Genomic DNA, 22124 nt, shown 5'->3' on the forward strand with positions numbered 1-22124 from the left:
GCTTCGTCTCTCATACTTTGGACATATTGTCAGGAGGGAACAGTCTTTAGAGAAGGATGTCATGCTGGGTAGGATGGATGGTCAGAGAAAGAGAGGAAGACCCTCAACGAGATGGATTGGCCAGGTGGCATCATTGATGGCGTCAAGTGTGGCAGCAGTAGTGAGGTTGGTCCATGATCGAACATTGTTTCGTTTTGGTGTGCATGGGGTTGCTGAGTCGTTTCCGACTCGATAGCATCTGACAGCAACAACAAGAAGCAAATTTGGGAAACTGGGCTATATGAAGAATGCAGCATCAGGATTTGAGGGAGAGCTCATTAGCAATCATGATATGTAGATGACACTACTTTTTGAAAGTGAAATGGATGTAAAGCACTTACTGATAACCATCAAAGACTGCAGTTTTCAGCCTGGATTACACCTCAATGTAAAGAAAACACAAATCCTTCTCAACTGGACCAATAAACAACATGATAAATGAAGAAAAGAATGATGTTGGCAAAGCTTTCATTTTATTTGAATCCACAATTCAACATCCATGGAAGCAGCAGTCAAGAAATCAAATGACATATTTCATTGGGCAAACCTTTTGCAAAAGGTCTTTAAAAAGTGTTATAAAACAGAGCTGTCACATTGGAGAGTAACAGGTGCACCTGACCCAAGCCATGAGAATTTCAGTCATCTATGCATGTGAAAGCAGTACAGTGAATAAGGAAGGCAAAAGAAGAATTGATGCCTTTGAATTACGGTGTTAATGAAGACTAATGAATGTACTATGAATTGGCAGAAGAATGGACAAATCTGTCTAGGAACAAGTAATGCCAGATACTCCGTAGAAGGAATTTGCAACTTTATCACTTGTACTTTGGATGTGCTAGTAAGGAAGAACCAGTCCTAGCACCATGCTTGGATTGGTGAAATAGAAGGTCAGTGAAAATGAAGAAGACCCTCAGTGAGATGAATTGACGCAGTGACTGCTGTAGTGGCTCAAATGTAACAACAATTGTAAAGGTGGCATAGGACTGGGTATTGTTTCCTTCTGTTGTACATAGTCTCTTTGAGTCAGTATTGAATTGGCAGCACCTAAAAACAATAGAAAAGACTTAGGGAAGACAGATGTCTTATGAGTATGTCAGATGACTCTTAATATTACGGGAGCAATTTACACAACATAAGGAAGTGATTTCTAATATATAATGCCTCGGGAAGTGGTGAGGGCACCTACCTAGGAGTACACACACATTTTCAGCAGCTTAGAGGGGCTTTAAGCACTGTTGATAATTGAATTACGTGACTTTTTATGTTCTTCTTAACCTTGTTTCATGTCCTCATGATGACGAGATTGATACTGCTTATATTGCTGATATTTGTCATTTTTTATAGCAACAGATAGAGAAATATAGTATTACATACTTTTTCCCCCCTTTCTTCAAGCCAAGGAATTTCTACTTACAAGGAGCTTTGTTCTCTGGCAAGTGATCTCAGCCAGCCAGATCTGGTGTATAAATTCATGAACTTAGCCAATCACCATGCAATGTGGAACTCTAGGAAGGTGAGTTACTACTACTGGACAGTTTTTGTGTTTACTTTCTCCTAAAACTTAACCTGCTATTCTGAAGATCCTGTCAGTTGATTCATAGCATTTTAAAGTATCTATGCATGATGAGAGATAGGCCACCATATAGCTACTATATATGGATTGGTAAAGTTGGGGCACCCAATAAATTGGGCTCTGTTGAGAAAGAATTCTGTGATTCTCATATATTGAATGTGTTACTAGTTTTCTGTGAAAGATGTATCAGAGTCACTTTATCTCATTATTGTTTTAGGGTGCTGCTTTTGGTTTTAATGCCATTGCTACCAGAGCTGGAGAGCAACTGGCTCCTTTTCTGCCTCAATTAGTTCCTCGTCTGTATCGTTACCAGTTTGATCCCAATCTTGGTATTCGACAGGCCATGACAAGTATTTGGAATGCATTGGTCACTGACAAATCAACGGCAAGTATTTGTGAACCCTTGTGCGTTAAGAAAGAAGTTCCTAGGTGGTAGATACAATTAATGTGCTTGGATATTCACTGAAACATTGGCATTGGAGTGTACCTAGAGGCATGTCCTGGTGTGTTGCTGTAGGATAAACATTGGACCCCAAGGTTGGTTTGAGCCACAAGATCGGCGGTTCACACTCAACAGCTGCACTTTAGAAACTTTATAAAGGGTCACTGTGAGTTGGAACTGACTTGATGGCACTTAACAGTATAAACAGGCTTGTCAGAAGAAAGATCTGGTGGTCTTGTAAAGGAATCAGCTATTAAAATCTTATGAAGCACAGTTCTACTCTGAAATACATGAGGTTTCCATTAGTCAGATTCATCTTGATAGAAAATAGTTTTGTTAAGAAAACACTTTCACATAGGAAGGCTTGAGTGGATGTGCAATGAGAGGTTCAAAAAGTTCCTGGGGAAATTCCATTATCTTTCCATTCCATTTTCCATGAACTTTTGAAAGTCCCCTTAAATAGGCATGTTAGGCATAGGTACATGTTTGTATATGCTGCATATATATTCTTATGTAATAAAGCACATTGGAGGTACAGTTACAGAGGCCCTAGATATATACAAATACCTCATGGAATTGGTTTACTGGTTTAATTGGCCATCACATGGTTCATTAAGACCATGTTTTACATCATAGTTTAGTAAGTAATGACTGATTCATAAAAGAAACAACTATTGTTCTTTATTTGTCTGGAACCACAACCAAAGGTAATGAAGGAAACCAACATTTTATTTTTTTGCTTTCGTTAGGTGGATAAATATTTGAAGGAAATTCTTCAAGACTTGGTTAAGAACCTTACGAGCAATATGTGGCGAGTTCGAGAATCCAGGTACTAGTTTTGGAAACATAACTAATACTAGTCAAGTGCACTAGACTTTTCTACCCAGTTTTCCAAGTTATACTGTGTGCAAAATGAATAAATTGAAACTACTAAAAAACATATTTCTAGTTGGGTTAGGTGGTTATCTTTAACTGTGTAAACTATGATCAATGATTCGTCTGTGTTTTCTTAGTTTATGTAACAGTGGATTTGGTAAACATGAAGATGGTTTTATACTGTTAGAATTTGTGTAGCAGTGTAGGATAATCACTAGACTGCTAACTGCAAGGTCAGCAGTTCAAACCCTTCTTGGAAAGCCTATACAAGGTCGGTATGAGTGGATCAGAATCGATGGAACTTAACAACAACAGTGACTTTGTAGGGTGGTGGTAGTGTGTCATAGAGTTGGTTCAGATTCATAGCGACCTTGCATAGGTTTTCCGAGACTATAAATCTTTATGGGAGCAGAAACTTCATCTTTCTCCCACAGAATGGCTGATGGTTTTGAACTGCTGACTTTGAGGTTCATAGTCCGACTTGTAACCACTACGCTACCAGAGCTCCTTACTTGTAGGGTGGCATTGATTATGTAATTTATATTTATTCAGTGCCTGCTAAGTGCTTGGTACACGTGTATAATAAGAAATGAAGTAACACCTCAAAGGGATTGTATGATAGTTGTGCTAAACAGATGTTTGATGACTGTACTGATAAGTATCTGGTTTATTTGGGTGTGGTACTGTAGTGTAAGCACTGCACTGCTAGCTGCTCCTTAGAATTGCTATATGTAGAGTCTCTGAGAATCGGAAATGACTTGATGGCACTTAACAACAACAACAACGATAGAGTAGTCATTGCTGTCTTGGAGGGGTTGGGTCTAGAAATATAAGTAGAAACTATATTCTTGTTATGAATGTATCTTACTGTACTTTCTTGATTAGGTATTAGACATTAAATTGTTTATTTTCAGTTGTTTGGCTTTGAATGATTTATTGAGAGGAAGACCCCTCGATGACATCATTGATAAACTTCCAGAAATTTGGGAAACGCTTTTTAGAGTGCAAGATGACATCAAGGTATTACAGAAATAGATCTGTATTTATACATAGAATGGCTTAAACTTGAATTATTAAAATATATTTCAAAATTCAATAGCCAGACAACTTTTAGGAAACCAAATTATGGTTTGGGAAATTGTCCCCAAACATTTTAGTCCTGTGAATCTGCAAAGTTGATTATCCATAGATCTAAGTTGAATGACTTTGAAAAACAAAGATGACTGAAGCTGACTTTCTCATGACGCTGTTGAGTATGTGCTGGTAATAGTTTTGAAATAATCTAGGATAAACTCTACTTTGATCAGTTTCATAAATGGGACAAGTCACTACCAAAAAGAACATGACCGTTCTCTTGGAATTTTCGATATTTTGATATCCTTAAAATTAGGCACTGTGCTTTGCTTTTCATTTTGCTGTATCCATTAGATGTTTTAAAGTCATTCAGAATACTTAAATCTTTATACATTTGTGTTTATAATACTGTTAATTTTTGAACTGTTATCCTTCATAGCTAAGTTTTTTAACATCAAAGCATGCCTTACTTAATTTTAAAGCAATAATAGTATGGTATTATAATATGTTTTTTGATAGGCAAAGAGCTTAATGAAGTACTATATTTTATCTGACTTTGAAAGTAGGATTTTGCCCAATGAGGCAGTTAAATGTAAGTTGTAGGATAGATGATAATGAAACTCTGTAACTTGTGTGAAGACATGCTTTTCTCATTTTTAGGAATCTGTACGAAAAGCAGCAGAATTGGCTCTGAAAACCTTGAGCAAGGTAAAAACTCCAGTGTTAAATTTGGGGCTAAAGTGGGGCAGGGTTTTATGTGGGGAGAAAAAAAAAAATCAATAATGGTTTATTATTTGTCATGTTAAATGACTTTTAGTTACAGTATGACTGGTTTCGTGTCGTAGTTCACTGTGAGAAAATAGGTGTTGTTAGGATACTAGTGTTATTAACCAAGAAATTCTAGTATTTAAGCTAGTATCTTTAGTTAAAAGGTGAGCTTCTCTGAGACTTTGAGGTTTGACTTGCACTTGACCCTGATTAAGGTCTCACTTAGGTCAAGCAGTATCTTTATCTGCTTATTCTATTGCTAGGTTTATGTGTTAAGTTATCTTTCACTTTTTATGAGATTGCTAAATTTTTGAAAGTTAGTAGTCTCCCACTTGAACTTGATTTTACAGTGATATATCAAGAACTTCTACTTTCTATCTGGGCCAACCTTGTCATAAATCACATAGGTTAGTAGGAAAATTAGGCTTCAAATCTAGATGTTTCTGATATTGTATTGTCACCTCAAATTATTGATAATAATACCTTAAGCCTTCTTTAAAGTGCTTTCTTAAATACAATTTTTATTTTCATTCATATTGCTCCCTGTTTCACATATTAGAAGATGAATATGTTAGTAAATTTTCCATTTAATTATTGGTTGACCTTGTACTCAATTGGAGTCCTGGTGTGGTGCTGTGGGATAAGCACTTGACCTCAAGGTCGTTTTGAACCACAAGGTTGGCAGTTCAAACTCACCAGCCACTCCACGGAAGCCCTGTACAAGATTGCTATGAGTCAGAATTGACTTAACAGCACATAACGACAACAACAACAGGACTCAGTTGCAGAACTCATTTTTCTGTCTCCCCTGATAGTATCATGGAAAGTAGATTCACTTATTCTTTCGTGTGGATGTGAGAAGTAGAAAGTTAAGTATAAATGCTTGACTGGTTGAGAGGTCAGTTTCACTAATCTCCATGCTCTTTCTTTGTATGTGAGGTTTGTGTGAAAATGTGTGACCCTGCTAAAGGAGCAGCTGGCCAGAGAACTATTGCTGTCCTTTTGCCGTGCCTTCTGGACAAAGGAATGATGAGCCCCGTAACAGAGGTTCGAGCCCTCAGGTGTGTATCAGTTGATGAACTGCATATATTGGGCATACTTAGTTCTTGGCCATTCAGGAAAAATTGGGTTTCTTCAGTGTCAGATTCTTGGATGTAGGGAGAAATGGAGTGTGGAGAAACCACTCCTTACCCCAAAGAATTTGTGAAAGGCTTTTAAATCGAGAGTTTTTGCAGAAACATTCTCATGGGACTCTTGCCTGCCAGTCTGTCTTGATCTTGCATCAAGTGTGTTGCTTTATTACCATCAGCCTATGCCCCCAGAAAGCTCATCTTCCTACTGTGCTACAGATCCTTCTAGCTTGCATAATAGTAATTCGCGAATTTAAAATAAACTGCTTACCAGCTGCAGCATTGAAACACTAACAAATCCACTGGCATTGTAGATATATGATTATTTTAAGTTGCAGTCACCAGTGAATATTTCTAGCTTGTATGTGTTATTTGCTTTCAAACTAGAGTATTATCTAGAAACTTTATCTGTTCCATTTTAACTAACTACATTGTTAAAGCTAAATCATATTAATAGTTCCAAAAGTATTTCATGGCATGTTATCAGGAGAGACCAGTCCCTAGGGAAAGACATCCCGCTCGGTAAAGTAGAGGGTCAGCGAAAAGGGGGAAGAACCCCCCCAACAAGGTGGATTGATACAGTGGCAGCAATAGGTTGAAGTATAACAACAATTGTGAGGATAGTGCAGGACTGGACAATGTTTTGTTTTGTTGTGCACAGGGTCACTGTGAGTCAGAGCCGACTCTGTGGCACCTAATAACAAATCGTTGATGAGGAAAAAATGTTTTTGTTTGGTTTTTAAGAAGAATTCATCTAATAATGGAAAGGAATGATAATGTTAGGATGTCATTGTTTTACTAATTTAAATAATCTAGGTAATGATCGTTTGCTGGGTGAACTTTACAATAGATGGCTCAGGCCAAGAATCCCTGAACCCCTTGATCATTGTTATTAGCCATAAAAGACAACCAAACATTGATAGCATCCTGATGCGATACAACAATATACACCATCTAGCCTTGTTTTTCAACAAGGGACAAAGGAACATGTTAAATAATACCATTGGCATATAATCAATGAGGACAAATGAAATGATGATAAAGAGAGTAGGCAGGAGACAAAAGAAGTAAGAATGCAGTAATAGCAATATGTGGGTAGACTCTGGATTCTAATTAGGACAAACAGACTCTTAAGACGTCAATGAAGCCATCATAAATTTGAGTATTAGATAATAGGATAAGCTACTAATATTTTTAACTGAAATGGTACGATTAAGATGAATCCTTGTTTCATATAAGTAAACACTGAAATTTAGTTATGCGCTAAGTTTTTAAAATAATTCAGTGGTAGATTAGAAAGTTGTATGCCTGTGTGGGTAGAGAGGAATTACCAAAAAAATCCAAAATGGTCAACTGCTGTTGAGTCGATTTGGACTCATAGCAACCCCATAGGACAGAGTAGAACGACCCCAGAGGGTTTCAAAGCTTACGCATCTCTATGGAAGCAGACTACCACATCTTTCTTCCACAGAGTGACTGGTGGATTAAAACCACCAACTTTTTGGTTCTCTGCTGAGCACTTTAACTGCTGTATCACCAGAGGAGTTATAGATGAAAGAAACTTAACCAGATGCTGCAGATTGTTAAACTGGCTGGAGTATATTGTAAATTTAGTTATGATTCTCTTTACTTTTATATATGAGGGGACTTAAAAAAAAAAAAAAAGATTCAAAAGATAATGGAGTTTATTCACCTGTTTGAAGCCCCCTGATAATGTTTGAAAAGTTCTTGTAAAGCTTTTTTTTTTTAAAGTATCAAAAGAGTAGGCTCTGTAACCATGTGAGTATGTGCCTGAGTACAGTGAACTGCAGAACATCCTCATGATTGGACTTGGAGGGCTTCTGGCTTTTGTTAAAATGACTCAGGAGTTGTTTTTTGTGTATCTGTAGTATTAACACCCTTGTGAAGATCAGCAAAAGTGCAGGAGCCATGTTGAAACCACATGCACCAAAACTTATCCCAGCTCTGCTGGAGTCCTTAAGTGTACTGGAACCCCAAGTTCTCAATTATTTGAGTCTTCGGGCTACAGATCAAGAAAAGGTGAGTTAGCAACAAAAGGTGAGTGGTAAGTATCATGAAGGGAAAGCCCTGTTAAGATGTTGAAATCCCTCTGAGTATTCCTTCCAATGTCCTCATAAGTTTCTGTAGCATGTTTATTAAATTGAGTATTGTGGTGGTGTTATGAGCCATTGAGTGAATTCCGACTCATAGGGTGCCTGGATAGGGTTTCGACGAGCAGCTGGTGGTTTGAACTGACAATCTTGTGGCTGACAGTCCAGTACTTATCTTACAGTGCCACAAACATAAATGCTCTGTAACACTAGGCAAGTCACTTTTGTATGCCTTACTTTTCTCATTTATGTCTGGATAATGTTAACCTCTTCAACAGAGTACTTTTGTTGTTGTTAGGTGCCATCGAGTTGGTACCAACTCATAGTGACCCTATGCACAACAGAGTGGAACACTGCCCGGTCCTACGCCAACCTCACAATCAGTGCTACCTTCGAATCCATTGCTGCTTCCCCTGTGCCAGTCAATTTAGTATTGAGTCTTCCTCTTTTTCTCCGACCCTCTGCTTTACCAAACATAATATCCTTTCCAGGGACTGGTAACTCCTGACAATATATCCGAAGTATGAAAGACGAAGTCTGGCCATTCTGGCTTTGAAGGAACATTCTGGTTGTACTTCTTCCAACCCAGATCTATTTGTTCTTTTGGCAGTCCATGATACTTTTAATATTCTACTCCAACACCAAAACTCCAATGCATCAATTCTTCTGCAGTCTTCCTTATTTACTCTCCAACTTTTACATGCATATGAGGTTATTGGAAATACCATGGCTTGAGTCAGGTGCACCTTAGTCCTCAAACTGACATCTTTGTTCTTGAACACATTAAAGAGGTCTTGTGAAGCAGATTTACCTAATGCAGTACATCCTTTGCTTTTTTTTTTTAATGTTTTATTGTGCATTATATGATAGTTTACATGAGAGAACTTTAGTTTTACATTCGTTCCATCGTACATCATTTCATTGCCATGGTTCCAATCCCCTTCATGCATCATCAACCGACCAAAGGGTATATCCTAGACACCCGCCCCTCCCCCCTCCCCCCCAAGTCTTCGGCCCACAGGCCCTATCCCTCTCTGGATCCAAAGTCCCCAGCCACTTCATCACTCCACGTCATCGTCTCTGTCTCCATCTCAGGGATCTCTGGTTCTCTGGGTAGGGTCCCGCTCTCGGCTCATCTCCGTTGATGGTTCTAGAGACCTCCGCTCCTAGACTGGAGAAATAATCGCTCCCTTCCTTGCTACAAAACGTCTACCTTTGCACTTCCAACCCTCATAACCAGTCCTGATAACCATTATTCACTACAGTATCACAAGTTACCCATCTGTATTTCATTTCATCAGCTTCGCCTAGACAGATTGGGTAGTACTCACTGGAGATTCTGCCTTCCTCCAAGCCCCCTAGCTCCTAGGTTCCCTCTTGAAAGCTTATAAGCCAGTCACTTCTTGCATTTGTAGTACCCCCCTCCCCATTTGGGTATCCAGTGTCCAAGTTGCCCATCTCTGCCCACTCTGTATGTGGAGGAGGTGGGAATGTTTCTTGCTGTAAGGATTTGTTCCTTCTTTTGAGTCACTGCATCCATAGGTATGGGTCAAGTTCATCAGATTGTATCCGCTCACTCTTTTTTTTTTTTTTCCCCTCTTCTTTCTTCTCTTGCTTGAGCTCTGATCATATAGTCATCCGGTCCAGGTCACGTGGGTACTGTCTGCAAATGTGGGTGTTCCTGTGCCCATGCCTTCTCTTCCCATCAGCCGGTAGCTCCACTCATCCTTTGCTTTTTGACTGCTGCTTCCATGAGTATTGATGGCTGATCTGAGCAAAATGAATTTGTTGACAATTTCAATCTTGTCTTTATTTATAAGGATGCTGCTTATTGGTCCAGTGGTGAGGACTTCTGTCTTCTTTACATTGATGTGCAACCAATACCAAAGACTGGCCTTTGATCTTCATCAGTATTTTAAGTTCTCTTTACTTTCAGCAAGCAAGGTTGTATCATCTGAATATCTCATGTGGTTAATGAGTCTATCTCCAGTCCTGATGCCATGTTTTTCTTCATGTAATTCAGTTTTTCAGATTATGTGCTCAGCATAAAAACTGAATAAATATGGTGGAAGAACACAACTGTGGTGCACACCTTTGCTAACATTAAAGCATCCAATGTTCCCTTGTTCTGGTTGAACAACTGCCTCTTGGTCTATGTACAGGTTCCTACTGAGCACAATTAAGTGTTCTAGAATGCTCATTCACCACAGTGTTGTCCATAGCTTGTCATGATTCACACATTCGAAAGCCTTTGCAGAGTCAATAAAGCACAGGCAAACATCTTTCTGGTATTCTCAGCTTTCATCCAACATCCATCTGACATCAGCAGTGTTATCCACATCCTCTTCTGAATTTGGCTTGAACCTCTTACAGTTCTCTCTCAGTATGTGTTTGAAACAGTTTTTGAATTATCTTTACCAAATTTTTGCTTGTATAAGATATTAATGATATTTTTTAGGGTCGACTCTCTTTGGATTGTGCACAAATATGGATCTTTTCTAGTCAGTTGGCCAGGTAGTTGTCTTCCAAATTTCTTGGCATAGATGAGTGAGTGCCTCTATTATTACCTCAGTTTGTTGAAAGGTTTCAATTTGTATTCCATCAATTCCCAGAGCCTCATTCTTTGCCAATGCCTTCAGTGCACCTTGAAGTTCTTCCATCCTTATCATTAGTACTTGATCATATACTACCTCCTGAAATGGTTGATACTAGACCATTTCTTTTTGGTACAGTGACTGAATTCCTTCCATCTTCTTTTGATGCTTTCTGCATCATTCAGTAGTTTGTCTAAAGAATTCTTCAGTATTTCAAGTTGAGGCTTGAATTTTTTCTTCAGTTCCCTCAGCTTGAGAAATGCTGAGCTTGTTCTTTCCTTTTGGTTTCTCACTCCAAGTCTCTGCACATTTTGTTACAATATTTCACTTTGTCTTCTAGAGCTGCTCTTTGAAACTTTGTATTCAGCTCTTTTACCTCTTCATTTCTTCCATTTGCTTTAGCATATCTGCACTGGAGAGCAGGTTTCAGAATCTCCTGTGACATCCATTTTGGTCCTTTTTTTCTTTCTTGTCTTCTTACTGACTGTTTGCTTTCTTCCTGTATGATATTCTTGATTTCATCCCACAACTCTGCTGCTCTTCATTGTTTAATGTCTTGTGCACCAAATCTGCTCTTGAGATGATTTCTAAATTCAGATGTGATACTTTCAAGGTCATATTTTGGCTCTCGTGGATTGGTTTTCATTTTCTTCAGCTTCAGCTTCAACTTAAATATGAGAAATTGATAGCTGCCATTAATAAGTCTAACGTATTTTTGAAGATACGAAGACTCTTTAAAAAGTTAAAGCACTCAGTATATGTTGCTTAGGTATAATTTAAAAAATCATACCTACTAAACCCACTGACATTGAGTTGATTCGACTTCATAGCAACCCTATAAAAGAGAGTACAACTGTTCTTTAGGGTTTCTGAGATTGTAAACCTTTTTTGGGAGCAGGCAGCCTCATCCTTCTCCCACAGAGTGGCTTGTAGGTTTGAAACACTAACCTTACAGTTACCAGCCCAACACTTAACCCACTGCTCTACCAGTATCCATTTAAAACCCTTAGCTAGACGTTTATGTAGTCTTATTTCTTCGTTTAGTGGATGGGGAAACTGGGTCCCATTCAGATTGAATTAAAAGCTATACTATCATTGTGTGGTAATGTAGGATAAGCCCTGGACCTCAAAGTTGATTTGAACTGTAAGGTCGATGGTTCAAACTTACCAACTGCTCCTTGGAAACCCTTTGCAGAGTCGTTATGAATTGGAACCTTTTCAGTAGCACATAACAGCAACAACAACATGTTATATTCGTTTCCAACTGCATTTAATTTCTAATTACCACCTGAATTTCTTACCTGCAGTGAAATGCTACCTTTCCTGGTTAATTGTTGAGTATAGGTCAAAAGAAGTGAGGTCTTGACCTACGTTCAGCTTTGTTATATTATTAAAAAATAAATAAATACTTTTCTGTTTGTGAAGACAACACTTGTGGAGGTATGTATTATTTCATATTAAGAAAGTATTTTGAGTAACTTCAGTTTGTGTTCTTCAGGCTGCAATGGATAGTGCTCGCCTCAGTGCTGCCAAATCCTCTCCCATGATGGAAACAATCAATATGGTGAGCTGCTAAACATAATAAGAATATTTAAGTTTGATAAAGTGTAATTCTTCAGTGTCTTCAGACTGTATTCATGAAGTAGAGATGAGTCAGGTAACCAATGAGACATCAGTTTTTTCTTAGTACAGTTATTTCTTCTTATTCCATATTACTAAAATCCACTATCCCAGATTTGTGGCATCAAGGGAAACAAATTAATCTCTCTATTAAGTCTGTATCCATCTGTCTTTTTGGCTGCTTATTGACAGTGATTCAGACTTTTGCCTCTGCCTGAATGTTTTCTAGGGAGAGCTAGGGAGGTGTAAACTAGGAGGTTTTCAGTGACGTAAGCAGCATAACAGGTAGGCAAAGAGAATTAAACAATATTGATTGTGTCATTTCAGTCATAGAAAGAAATTTGTAGGTAAAGGGCTGCTTGGCACTAAGGTTATAATTTCTAAAGTTTTTGGAGACCTGATTTAGGAGTCTATAAAACTGTCTCTGCTGTATATTTTCTGTAGTGGTTAATTGAGAACTTATGAACTCCTAAAATGTGCTTTGCTAAGCAAGTCACATAGGACTAGACAAGAGAAACCGATATTTTGAGTGCTTACTAAATGAGTATTTACCATAATTTTGAATATCTTGGTTAGTTTATTAGAAGGAAAAAGCTTGAATATGAACAGTTAGAGAATACCACTGGAGATATGTTCATTAATAACAGTACATTTCATTGCGTATTAAAAACTGTAGTCTGCATATTTTAAGGGAATTTGACTAAAAATTTGGCACTTAGAGGTGGTTTAGTAGGTTAAGCCTGTGGAAAAATGTCAGTTTTAGTGTGGGTCTTACATATTAAACATGGATTGATTAAGATGAAATGGGCCAAGGGAGATTATTTGTTCTTGGGTAATAATTATTCATTTTTCCTTTTAGTAAACTGTTGGTATTCATTATTTTTGGTTTTAATGTTGAAATGAACATTTGTTTTTTAAAAAACAATACAATGGTGGGTTTAAAATTGAAGTCTGCAAAATCATACCAGTGTTTTTCAACTTTATGTCAAATGTAGTAGATGCATGTTTGACATGGAAAGGTTTTAATTGAATTTAGGGATCTGAATCAATACCTTTCTCAAGTTCACCTTTATATTCTTCTTTCCAATAGTGCCTGCAATATCTTGATGTTTCGGTGCTGGGTGAGCTAGTTCCTAGATTATGTGAGCTGATCAGAAGTGGAGTAGGTCTAGGAACTAAAGTAAGTAAATGTATTTTTCCCCTATTTAACCATTGATTTATATGGTTGCGCTAATATAATATCTTAAATTGTGTAACTCATTCAGGAAATAAAACATGTAAATTGTTCAGTGAATATGGCTTACTTTGCCAGTGTAATTATTTCTGTGCTCTTGTAGCCATGTATATGAGTGTATGTGTTTTCTGGGGCCTTGCTTCATTGTTTTTCTTTTTAAATATTTTATTGTTTTCCCTTTTTGAAACAAATAGCGCACAGTGTTTTATTATAAAATTAGCATTTACTTGTATTTGAAATTTTTTAGCATTTATAGATCAGAATAATGTTAAAAATTCATAATTGACCATACTTTTACCACCCAGAGATACTTACTATTCATAGTTTAAGAATGTTTCCTTCCAGTATTTTTTGTTGTTGTTGTTAAATACCGTGGAGTCGGTTCTGACTCATAGTGACCCTGTACAGGGTTTCCGAGGCTGTAAATCTTTATGGGAGCAGAAAGCCTCATCTTCATCCTGCAGAACAGCTGGTAGTTTCGAACTGCCAACCTTGAGGTTACCCCGATTCATAACCACTACGCTACCCGAGCTTCCTTGGTATCATCTATACATGACTTTATGTAATGGCGATCTGATCCTTTATTGTATGGATGAAACACTGTTTTAATCCAGCAATAAACGTTCACTTTGTTTCCACTGTGATGCGTATCTTTGGACATATCTGGAGCTATTTTCTTTGGTTAAATATCTAGAAATGGATATACTGGAATAAGGATGGATAAACTGGGTAAATTTGATTAAGTATAATTCTTCAGTTGTCAGACTGTATTAATGAAGTAGAGATTAAAATGAGTCAGAAAACTCATTTAAAGACTCATTTAAAACTCTCAAGACCTTATTTGCAGTGCATGAGAACACCTATCTTCCTACTGGCTGTCCTACTGGCTGTCTTGCGTAGGGTGGGGTAGGGGGCACTAAGTGGGTGAAGGTGATGGTGAAACAATATCAACATCTTTTGTGTTGCTAATTTAAAGTAAATAGACTCCACTTTCTAGATTGAATCCTGCAGTAATTGTTAGGCTTCATGTATTTCTTAAGGAGCTCTGGTAGCGTAGTGGTTACGAATCGGGCTGCGAACCTTAAGGTCAGCGGTTCGAAACTACCAGCCGCTCCGCGGGAGAAAGATGAGGCTTTCTGCTCCCGTAAAGATTTACACCCTCGGAAACCCTGTACAGGGTCGCTATGGGTCGGAAACGACTCAACGGCACTTAACAACAACAACAATGTATTTCTTACCATTAAATCTTTGACACCTAAAGTAAGGGGTTTGCCAGAACATTTTGACTATGAAATTTAGACTTTGCCTTTGTAACCCTGTAGGGAGGCTGTGCCAGTGTCATTGTATCACTAACTACTCAGTGTCCTCAGGACCTAACACCTTACTCAGGTGAGTTTGTCAGAATTAGGTGTGGTCATGTTTTTTGCATGGGAAAGTCTTGGGTGACAATGTTTGTACTTGAGCGAAAGAGAAGGTTACATTTGTGATGTGATGCTAGATGCTTGCTGTTTGCCTCCCATCCCACATTGCTTTGTTTGCAAGAAGTGCAGGAATGATCAAATTGAGCCACTTTTCTCTGTTTTATAAATGTTTGATTACTTTTTAGTAGCATAAGGAGGTAGAATTTGTATATCATTTTTAACTAACGTTATATCAGCATTTTTCTCTTCTTAGATCAGCTTCTGGATGAGGCAAATGAATTTTACATACCTAGCTCTCCTTTTCTCACAATTTTTGGGAAACAGGTATTTTTTCTATTGTATATCAGGTGAAGGAAAACAAAAGGACAGCATTAAGAAAGATAACATTCAAGGGACCTAAACTACTATGGAGTAAATCAGATTACTACATGGTTACATTTGTTTTGGTTCTGTGAATAGCAGAATGTTTGGTAAACCAACCCTCAGATCCTTTTCTTTATTTCTGATAGGTAAACTTATGAGTGCTTTGCTTAGTGGCCTGACAGATCGGAATAGTGTGATTCAGAAATCCTGTGCATTTGCCATGGGCCATTTAGTTCGGGTGAGTTGAATTTCTTATTAAGGAAAACTCTGATGATTATGAAGAAGTGACTAGAATTGTTTCTTTTTCAGACCTCCCGGGATAGTAGCACTGAGAAACTTCTGCAGAAGCTCAATGGCTGGTATATGGAAAAAGAAGGTACCTTTGCCTCCTGTTTTTTTATTTTTGGTTTAAATGTTTGAACAAAACCAAAAAACCCACTGCCATAGCAGTTGATTCTGATTCATAGCAACTCTGTAGATCTTTATGGGAGCAGAGAGCCTCGTATTTCTCCTGTGGAGAACCTGGTGGGTTAGAACTGCTGACCTTATGGTTAGCAATTCAGCGCTTATCTTACAGCACCACCAAGCTTTCTTATTTATATGTTAGACTGTCTGTAAAATAATGTAAGTCAGAGTGTACCCTGTTTTAGGCTGGGTTCTCTGGAGGAGCAAAACCAGTGAAGCCTGTATTTAAAAACACACAGAGATTTATTGCAAGGAACTAGTTCGTGTAATTTCAAATCCTAAATTCATGAATCAGGCAGAAAGCTGAAGGCTTTTGCCTCATGTAGTTGAAATGAGTGACAAACTGAAAATCTCAGGTCAAAGAGCAGACGACTATTTCATGAGGTTATGGAGCTGGCATATCCAAAATTTCCAGGTCTGGCAGCAGACAAGGCTTCGCATGTCCCAATAACCAGAGTTCTGATGATGAGAAGAGTGGAATCAAAAGAGCAAGCTTTGCCAGGATATCCATTTATATACTAGAGGCTAGTCCTGCCTCTTTGAACTGACTGGCTCATCATATTAGATCATAGAAGGGAAGCTGATTATGTATTGTGTGGCAAACCACTGAGAATTAGTTGACACATAGCATTAACTTACCACACACACTCTGTGACTTTATGCATTCTACTAGACACATTTCTAGTAGATTTTATTTAGTTATTTTGCTGTGGTGTAAGTTGACCAGTAGTCTGTTTAGACCTGTTACCCTTAAAAAGTGAGTAAATTTCTTCTGCTTCTCTTTAGAACTCATCTATAAGACCTCATGTGCTTTGACTATTCATGCTATTGGACGATACAGCCCTGATGTATTGAAGAACCATGCCAAAGAAGTTCTGCCTTTGGCGTTTCTAGGCATGCATGAAATTGCTGATGAGGAAAAATCAGAAAAAGAAGAATGTAACTTATGGACTGAAGTGTGGCAGGAAAATGTACCTGGTTAGTCGAGTGCCCCAGTTGGAGCAGTGGTTCAGTGGTAGAACTCTTGCCTTCCTTTTTTAAAGGAGGCCCAGGTTTGTTCTTAGGTGCCGTAGGATCTGTATTGACTCATAGTGACTCAGACTGAAACACTGCCCTAGCTGCACCAGTCTTAAAATTGTTGTTATGCTTGAGCTCATTACTGCTGCTACTGTGCCAACCCATGTTGTTGAACCTCTATTTTACCCAGCTTGATGTCCTTCTCCGGGAATATCTCCAGGATAATATACCAGCTGCTCCTTGGAAACCCTATACAAGGTCCACTCAATGGCACTTAACAACATTAACAATGAGAGATGAAGCCTGGCCATCCTGGCTTCCAAGGAACATTCTGGCTGTACTTGTCCTAACACAGATAGATCTGTGTGTTCTTTTGGCAGTCTATGGTACTTTTGATATTGTTTAACACCATAAGTGAAATGCATCAACTCTTCTGCGGTCTTCTTTATTCAACTTTATTCAACTGTTCAACTTCCACATGCATATGAGGTTATTGAAAATACCATTGTTTGGGTCAGGCACACCTTAGTCCTCAAACTGACATCTTTGTTCTTGAGCACATTAAAGGGATCTTATGCAGCAGATTTTTGTAATGTAGTACATTGTTTGATTTCTTAACTGCTGCTTTCATGAGTGTTGATGGTTGATCTATGCAAAATGAAAGTCTTTAACAAATTTAACCTTTCTCTATTTATCTTGATGTTATTTGTTGGCCAAGTGGTCAGGATTTTTGTTTTCTTTACATTGAGGTGCAATCCATACCAAAGGCTGTAGTCTTTGATCTTCATCAGTAAGTATTTTAAGTCCTCTTCACTTTCAGCAAGCAAGGTTGTATCAACTGCATATCGCAGTTTGATAATGAGTCTTCCTCCAATCCTGATGCCATGTTCTTTCTTATAGTTTAGCTTCTTGGATTATTTGCTCAGCATACGGATTCATAAATAAGTATGGTGAAAGAATACAATCTTGGTGCACATGTTTCCTAATTTTTACCCATTCTCTGCTTCCTTGTTCTGTTTGAATAATTGCCTCTTGGTCTATGTATGGGTTTCTCATGAGCAGAATAAAGTATTCTGAAATACTCATTCTTCACAATGTTCATTGCTTGTCATGATTCACACAATCTAAAGCTTTTGCATAGTGTAAAACAGAAGTAGATATCTTTCTGGTATTCTCTGCTTTCAGCCAAGATCCACCTGATTATCAGCAATTGTATTCCTCATTCCACGTCGTGGTATGAATCTGGCAGGTTCCCTGTTAATGTTCTGCTGCAGCCGTTTTTTAATTACCTTTACTAAAACTTTACTTACATGAGATATTAATGGTGTTGTCTGCTGATTTCCACATTTCATTGGGTTTCCTCTCTTGGGCATGGGCATATTTAAGGATGTTTTCCAATCTGTTGCCCAGGTAGTTGTGTTTCAAATATTTTGGCATAGATGAGAGAGTGCCTCCAGTGTTTCATCAGTTTGTCAGAAGGTTTCTATTTGTATTCCATCAGTTCTCAGAGACTTGTTTGCTAGTGCATTCAGTGCACTTTAACTTCTTCCTTCAGTACCATTGGCTGTTGATGATATGCTATCTCTTGACATGGTTGAACATTGCCCATTTCTTTTTGGTACAGTGACTGTATTCCTTCCATTTCCTTTTGATGTTTTCTGTATCATTCAGTATTTTGTCCATCAACAGTGTAAGTCGAGTCTTGAATATTTCTATGCTGGAAAAAAAGTTTCAGAGATTCCTCTGACATGCATTGTAGTCTTTGCCTTCTTTCTGGTCTTGTCAATGATCTTTTGCTTTCTTCTTGTATGATATTCTTGATGTCATCCCACAACTCTTCTGATCTACTGCCATTATTTTTAATGAATCAAATCTGTTTTTCAGATTATCTCTATAAATTCAGGCGGGATATGTTCAAGGTCAGATTTTGGCACTCACTGAATTGTTTTAATTTTTTTCAGCTTGAACTTGCATATGAGCAGCTGATGGTTTTCCTCACAGTGGCCATGTTTTAACATGATAATGCAGCTTTTTCACTATATCTTACTATAGTTGTAGTCTACTTCATTTCTACGTATTCCATCTGGCTAGGTCTGTGTGTATAATTGTCTTCTATGTTGTTTAAAAAAGGTATTTGCAATGAGTAAGTCATTGTTTTCGCAAAATTCTATCATGCATGCAACCTCCAGTATTGTTTTTATCACCAAGGCCATATTTTCTAATTATTGATTCTTCCTCATAGTTTCCAACCTTTGTATTCCAGTCGCCAGTTATTATCAATATACCTTGATTGAATATTTGATTGATTTCAGATTGAAGAAGTTGGTAGGATTCTCCAGTTTCATCATCACTGGCTTCAGTGGTTCATGAGTAAATTTTGTTCGGAATTGTCCTTGTTGGTATATGGATATTCTCCCATCATAGATAGCGCTGTGCTTCATGATTGATCTTGAAATGTTCTTTTTGATGATAAATGCAATGCCATTCCTCTTCAATTTGTCATTCTTGGAAAAGTAAACCATGTGATTGTCAGATTCAAAATGGCCACTACTAGTCCATTTCAGTTCACTACTGCCTGGGAAGGACTTCTGGTGTGGATCTGTAGGATAAGCACAGGACTGTAAGGTAGTTTTGAACCACAAGGTCAGAGTTTCAAACTCATTGGTCATTTCTTGAAATCCCTATACTGGGTTACCGTGAGTCAGAACTGACTCATTGGCACTCAGCAACAACAGTAATGCCTAGGCTATCAATGTTCATGCATTCCACTTCATTTTTGACAACTTTCAGTTTTTCTAGAATCATGTATCATACACTGCATTTTCCAATTATTAAAGAATGTTTACAGTTGTTTCTCCTTTTTTAGAGATGTGCCCCATCAGCAAATGAAGGTGTTGAAAACTGTACTCCATTTGCATTATCATGGTCATCTCTACTTTGAGGAGGCAGCTCTTCTCCATTTGTGTTTTGAGTGCTTTCTAAGCCATATCTCATCTTCCAACACTATATCTGACAGCATTCTAGTGTTCATCATCATATTTCCATAATTCAATATTTTGGTGCTGTTTGACAGTGCTCCAGTGACTAAATATTTGGAAGTAGTCTGTCTCTCTTTTTTCCTACTCTGTCTTAGTCTAAAAGCTCATCTAAAACCTGTCCACCATGGGTGACCCTACTGGTATTTAAAATACCAGTGACATAACTTCCAAATTTACAGCAACATGTAAGCTACCATTGTATGACAAACTGACATACTGATGAACCCATCTGTTGTTGGAGGCTTATATACTGGTATCATGCTTAACAGGTTTGAAAATCAGCTAGTAAAAACCTTTTGGATCAAAACAATTCAAGTCTGTTGTACATTGATGTCCCATTTGTCCAGTGCTGGCTCCACTGTAGCTAACAACAACGTTTTTATTTACAAGATCCCATAGTACTTTTCTAGGGCCTTACCAAGACACATTCCATTTCATTTCATATCTTTCTAAATTGCTAAGTGCTCAAGGTTGATGCTCAGAGTTCTTCTCTTTTACTCCATTGTGAGAAATTCTGTTCAAGCAAGGTAGAGCTTGACTTACTTGAGATTGGAATAGTAATTTTATGTGGCCTTAGAACATTACCACAATCATTTCAACTCTGTTTCTTACCCTGATAGAGGATGAGCTTTTGTATTACGTCCTCCTGTGGACATGCCCATATACTAAAGTCCTACTGTTGTAATGATAAATGACAACACCAACGCCTTTCTCTTTCTTTGAGGGAGTGTTTGGATGTAACAGTTAAGAATCACTGCTTTAGATTCATAGATTACTTAGGAAGAAAAAGTTCCTTGAAAGTTGCTTAAATTTTGTTTTTCCTAACCCAGGTTCCTCCGGTGGTATTCGATTATACCTGCAAGAGTTGATTGCCATTACCCAAAAGGCTTTGCAGTCTCAGTCCTGGAAAATGAAAGCCCAGGGTGCAATTTCCATGGCATCAATTGCAAAGCAAACCAGCTCTCTAGTACCACCATATCTGGGAATGATACTGACCGCATTACTGCAAGGCCTTAGTGGAAGAACATGGGCAGGAAAGGTAAAGGAACCATTCATGCCCAGTTAAATTTAAAGGTATCCTTAAAGGATTATGACTTCATCTTTAATTTTTTATAAAAATAAGATTTTGACTTTGTGAAACTTAACATGGATTATGGGTTGTTTTTGTGAACCAGATTTCCTAGCCAATGGGAAGCTTTGGGTAGACGTTGCCTGACGAAGTAAGATACTTTTTCCAAGTGTGTAGCTTATATATATCTTTGAGTAATGCTTGGTAATGCTGAAGTTTGATTTATACTTAAATCATGTTTAGCTTTGCAAGTTAACTCTTAAACTAAATAGTCACCATTGTTTAACTTGGTGACCTTGTGATCATATCAGGATTGGTCATATGTGAAACTTAGTAACAAAATGAGCTGTTTTTAAACCTAGAGCTGACGATTCCAACTACTGGGCCTGTGAATTAGTAACTGTCACTTTTCATACAAGGGCTCTATAATATGTAAAATCAGCATTCAGTGGGAAACATTGAGAGTGTGGCAACATAATGAGCCACTGTTTGTTGTAAAAACCAGTAGTGACCAGGTAGCAGGAGTCAGACCTAGTTCCTGTCTTATGGCTGATACTGTCTGTGTGACCTTGGACAAGTCAGTTTTCTAGGCCTTTATGAATGGAGTGAAGATACTTACCTTATTGCAGGGTTAAGAGTAAAATTATGCAAGTGATTATTGAACAATAACACGTGTTAATTTTTATTGCCAGTAATATTTCAATATTCTTGAGGTAATTGTAACCATAAAAAAGATAGATGACATGTATGGGATTAATACCTTTCTCTCATCCGTCATCCCCTTAGGAAGAACTGTTGAAAGCCATTACCTGTGTGGTGACAGCTTGCAGGTAAATATTCTTTCAGTGAAGAAGCCATGTCTTATACTGAGCCTGATAGCTGTAGCCTTTATGAACTGATGTGACGCTTTTGTATGGATTTTACAGTGCAGAGCTGGAAAAGCCTGTGCCTAATCAGCCCAGCAAAAACGAAATTCTCCAGGCTGTTCTGAAGGAGTGTTGCAAAGAGAATGTCAAATACAAGATTGCAGCAATCCGCTGTGCAGCTGATGTCCTGAAGGCCACCAAAGAAGACAGATTTCAGGAGTTCTCTGATATTGTTATACCTCTCATCAAGAAGGTAATGATTACTTGTATTATCAGGACTGTTTTATATTGAAAGTAAAGATTTAGAAAACAATTTTTAAAGGCTTTGTGCCCTGATTGTGTATTTTATTATAATTGGCTTAGCTGAAAGTAGTAGAAAATTTCAACTATTGTGACCTTAGATAAGATAGAGAAATTTGTCACA

General features: G+C 37.9%; 1 protein-coding gene across 1 annotated transcript in view; it reads left to right on the plus strand.

Annotated features, from left to right (window-relative positions):
* Positions 1-22124, plus strand: part of KIAA0368 (KIAA0368 ortholog) — a 115841-nt gene that overhangs the window by 73059 nt on the left and 20658 nt on the right. The window contains exons 28-43 of the mRNA XM_006864672.1: positions 1435-1552; positions 1830-1997; positions 2804-2883; positions 3845-3950; positions 4665-4712; positions 5712-5833; positions 7792-7942; positions 12106-12171; positions 13318-13407; positions 14784-14850; positions 15392-15483; positions 15555-15621; positions 16497-16688; positions 20596-20804; positions 21621-21664; positions 21761-21953. Of these exons, the coding sequence (XP_006864734.1) occupies positions 1435-1552; positions 1830-1997; positions 2804-2883; positions 3845-3950; positions 4665-4712; positions 5712-5833; positions 7792-7942; positions 12106-12171; positions 13318-13407; positions 14784-14850; positions 15392-15483; positions 15555-15621; positions 16497-16688; positions 20596-20804; positions 21621-21664; positions 21761-21953 (1813 nt within the window). The remainder of the gene's footprint in view (positions 1-1434; positions 1553-1829; positions 1998-2803; positions 2884-3844; positions 3951-4664; positions 4713-5711; positions 5834-7791; positions 7943-12105; positions 12172-13317; positions 13408-14783; positions 14851-15391; positions 15484-15554; positions 15622-16496; positions 16689-20595; positions 20805-21620; positions 21665-21760; positions 21954-22124) is intronic.

The sequence above is a fragment of the Chrysochloris asiatica genome, unplaced genomic scaffold (assembly GCF_000296735.1).
Source record: "Chrysochloris asiatica unplaced genomic scaffold, ChrAsi1.0 scaffold00069, whole genome shotgun sequence".
Lineage (NCBI taxonomy): Eukaryota > Metazoa > Chordata > Mammalia > Afrosoricida > Chrysochloridae > Chrysochloris > Chrysochloris asiatica.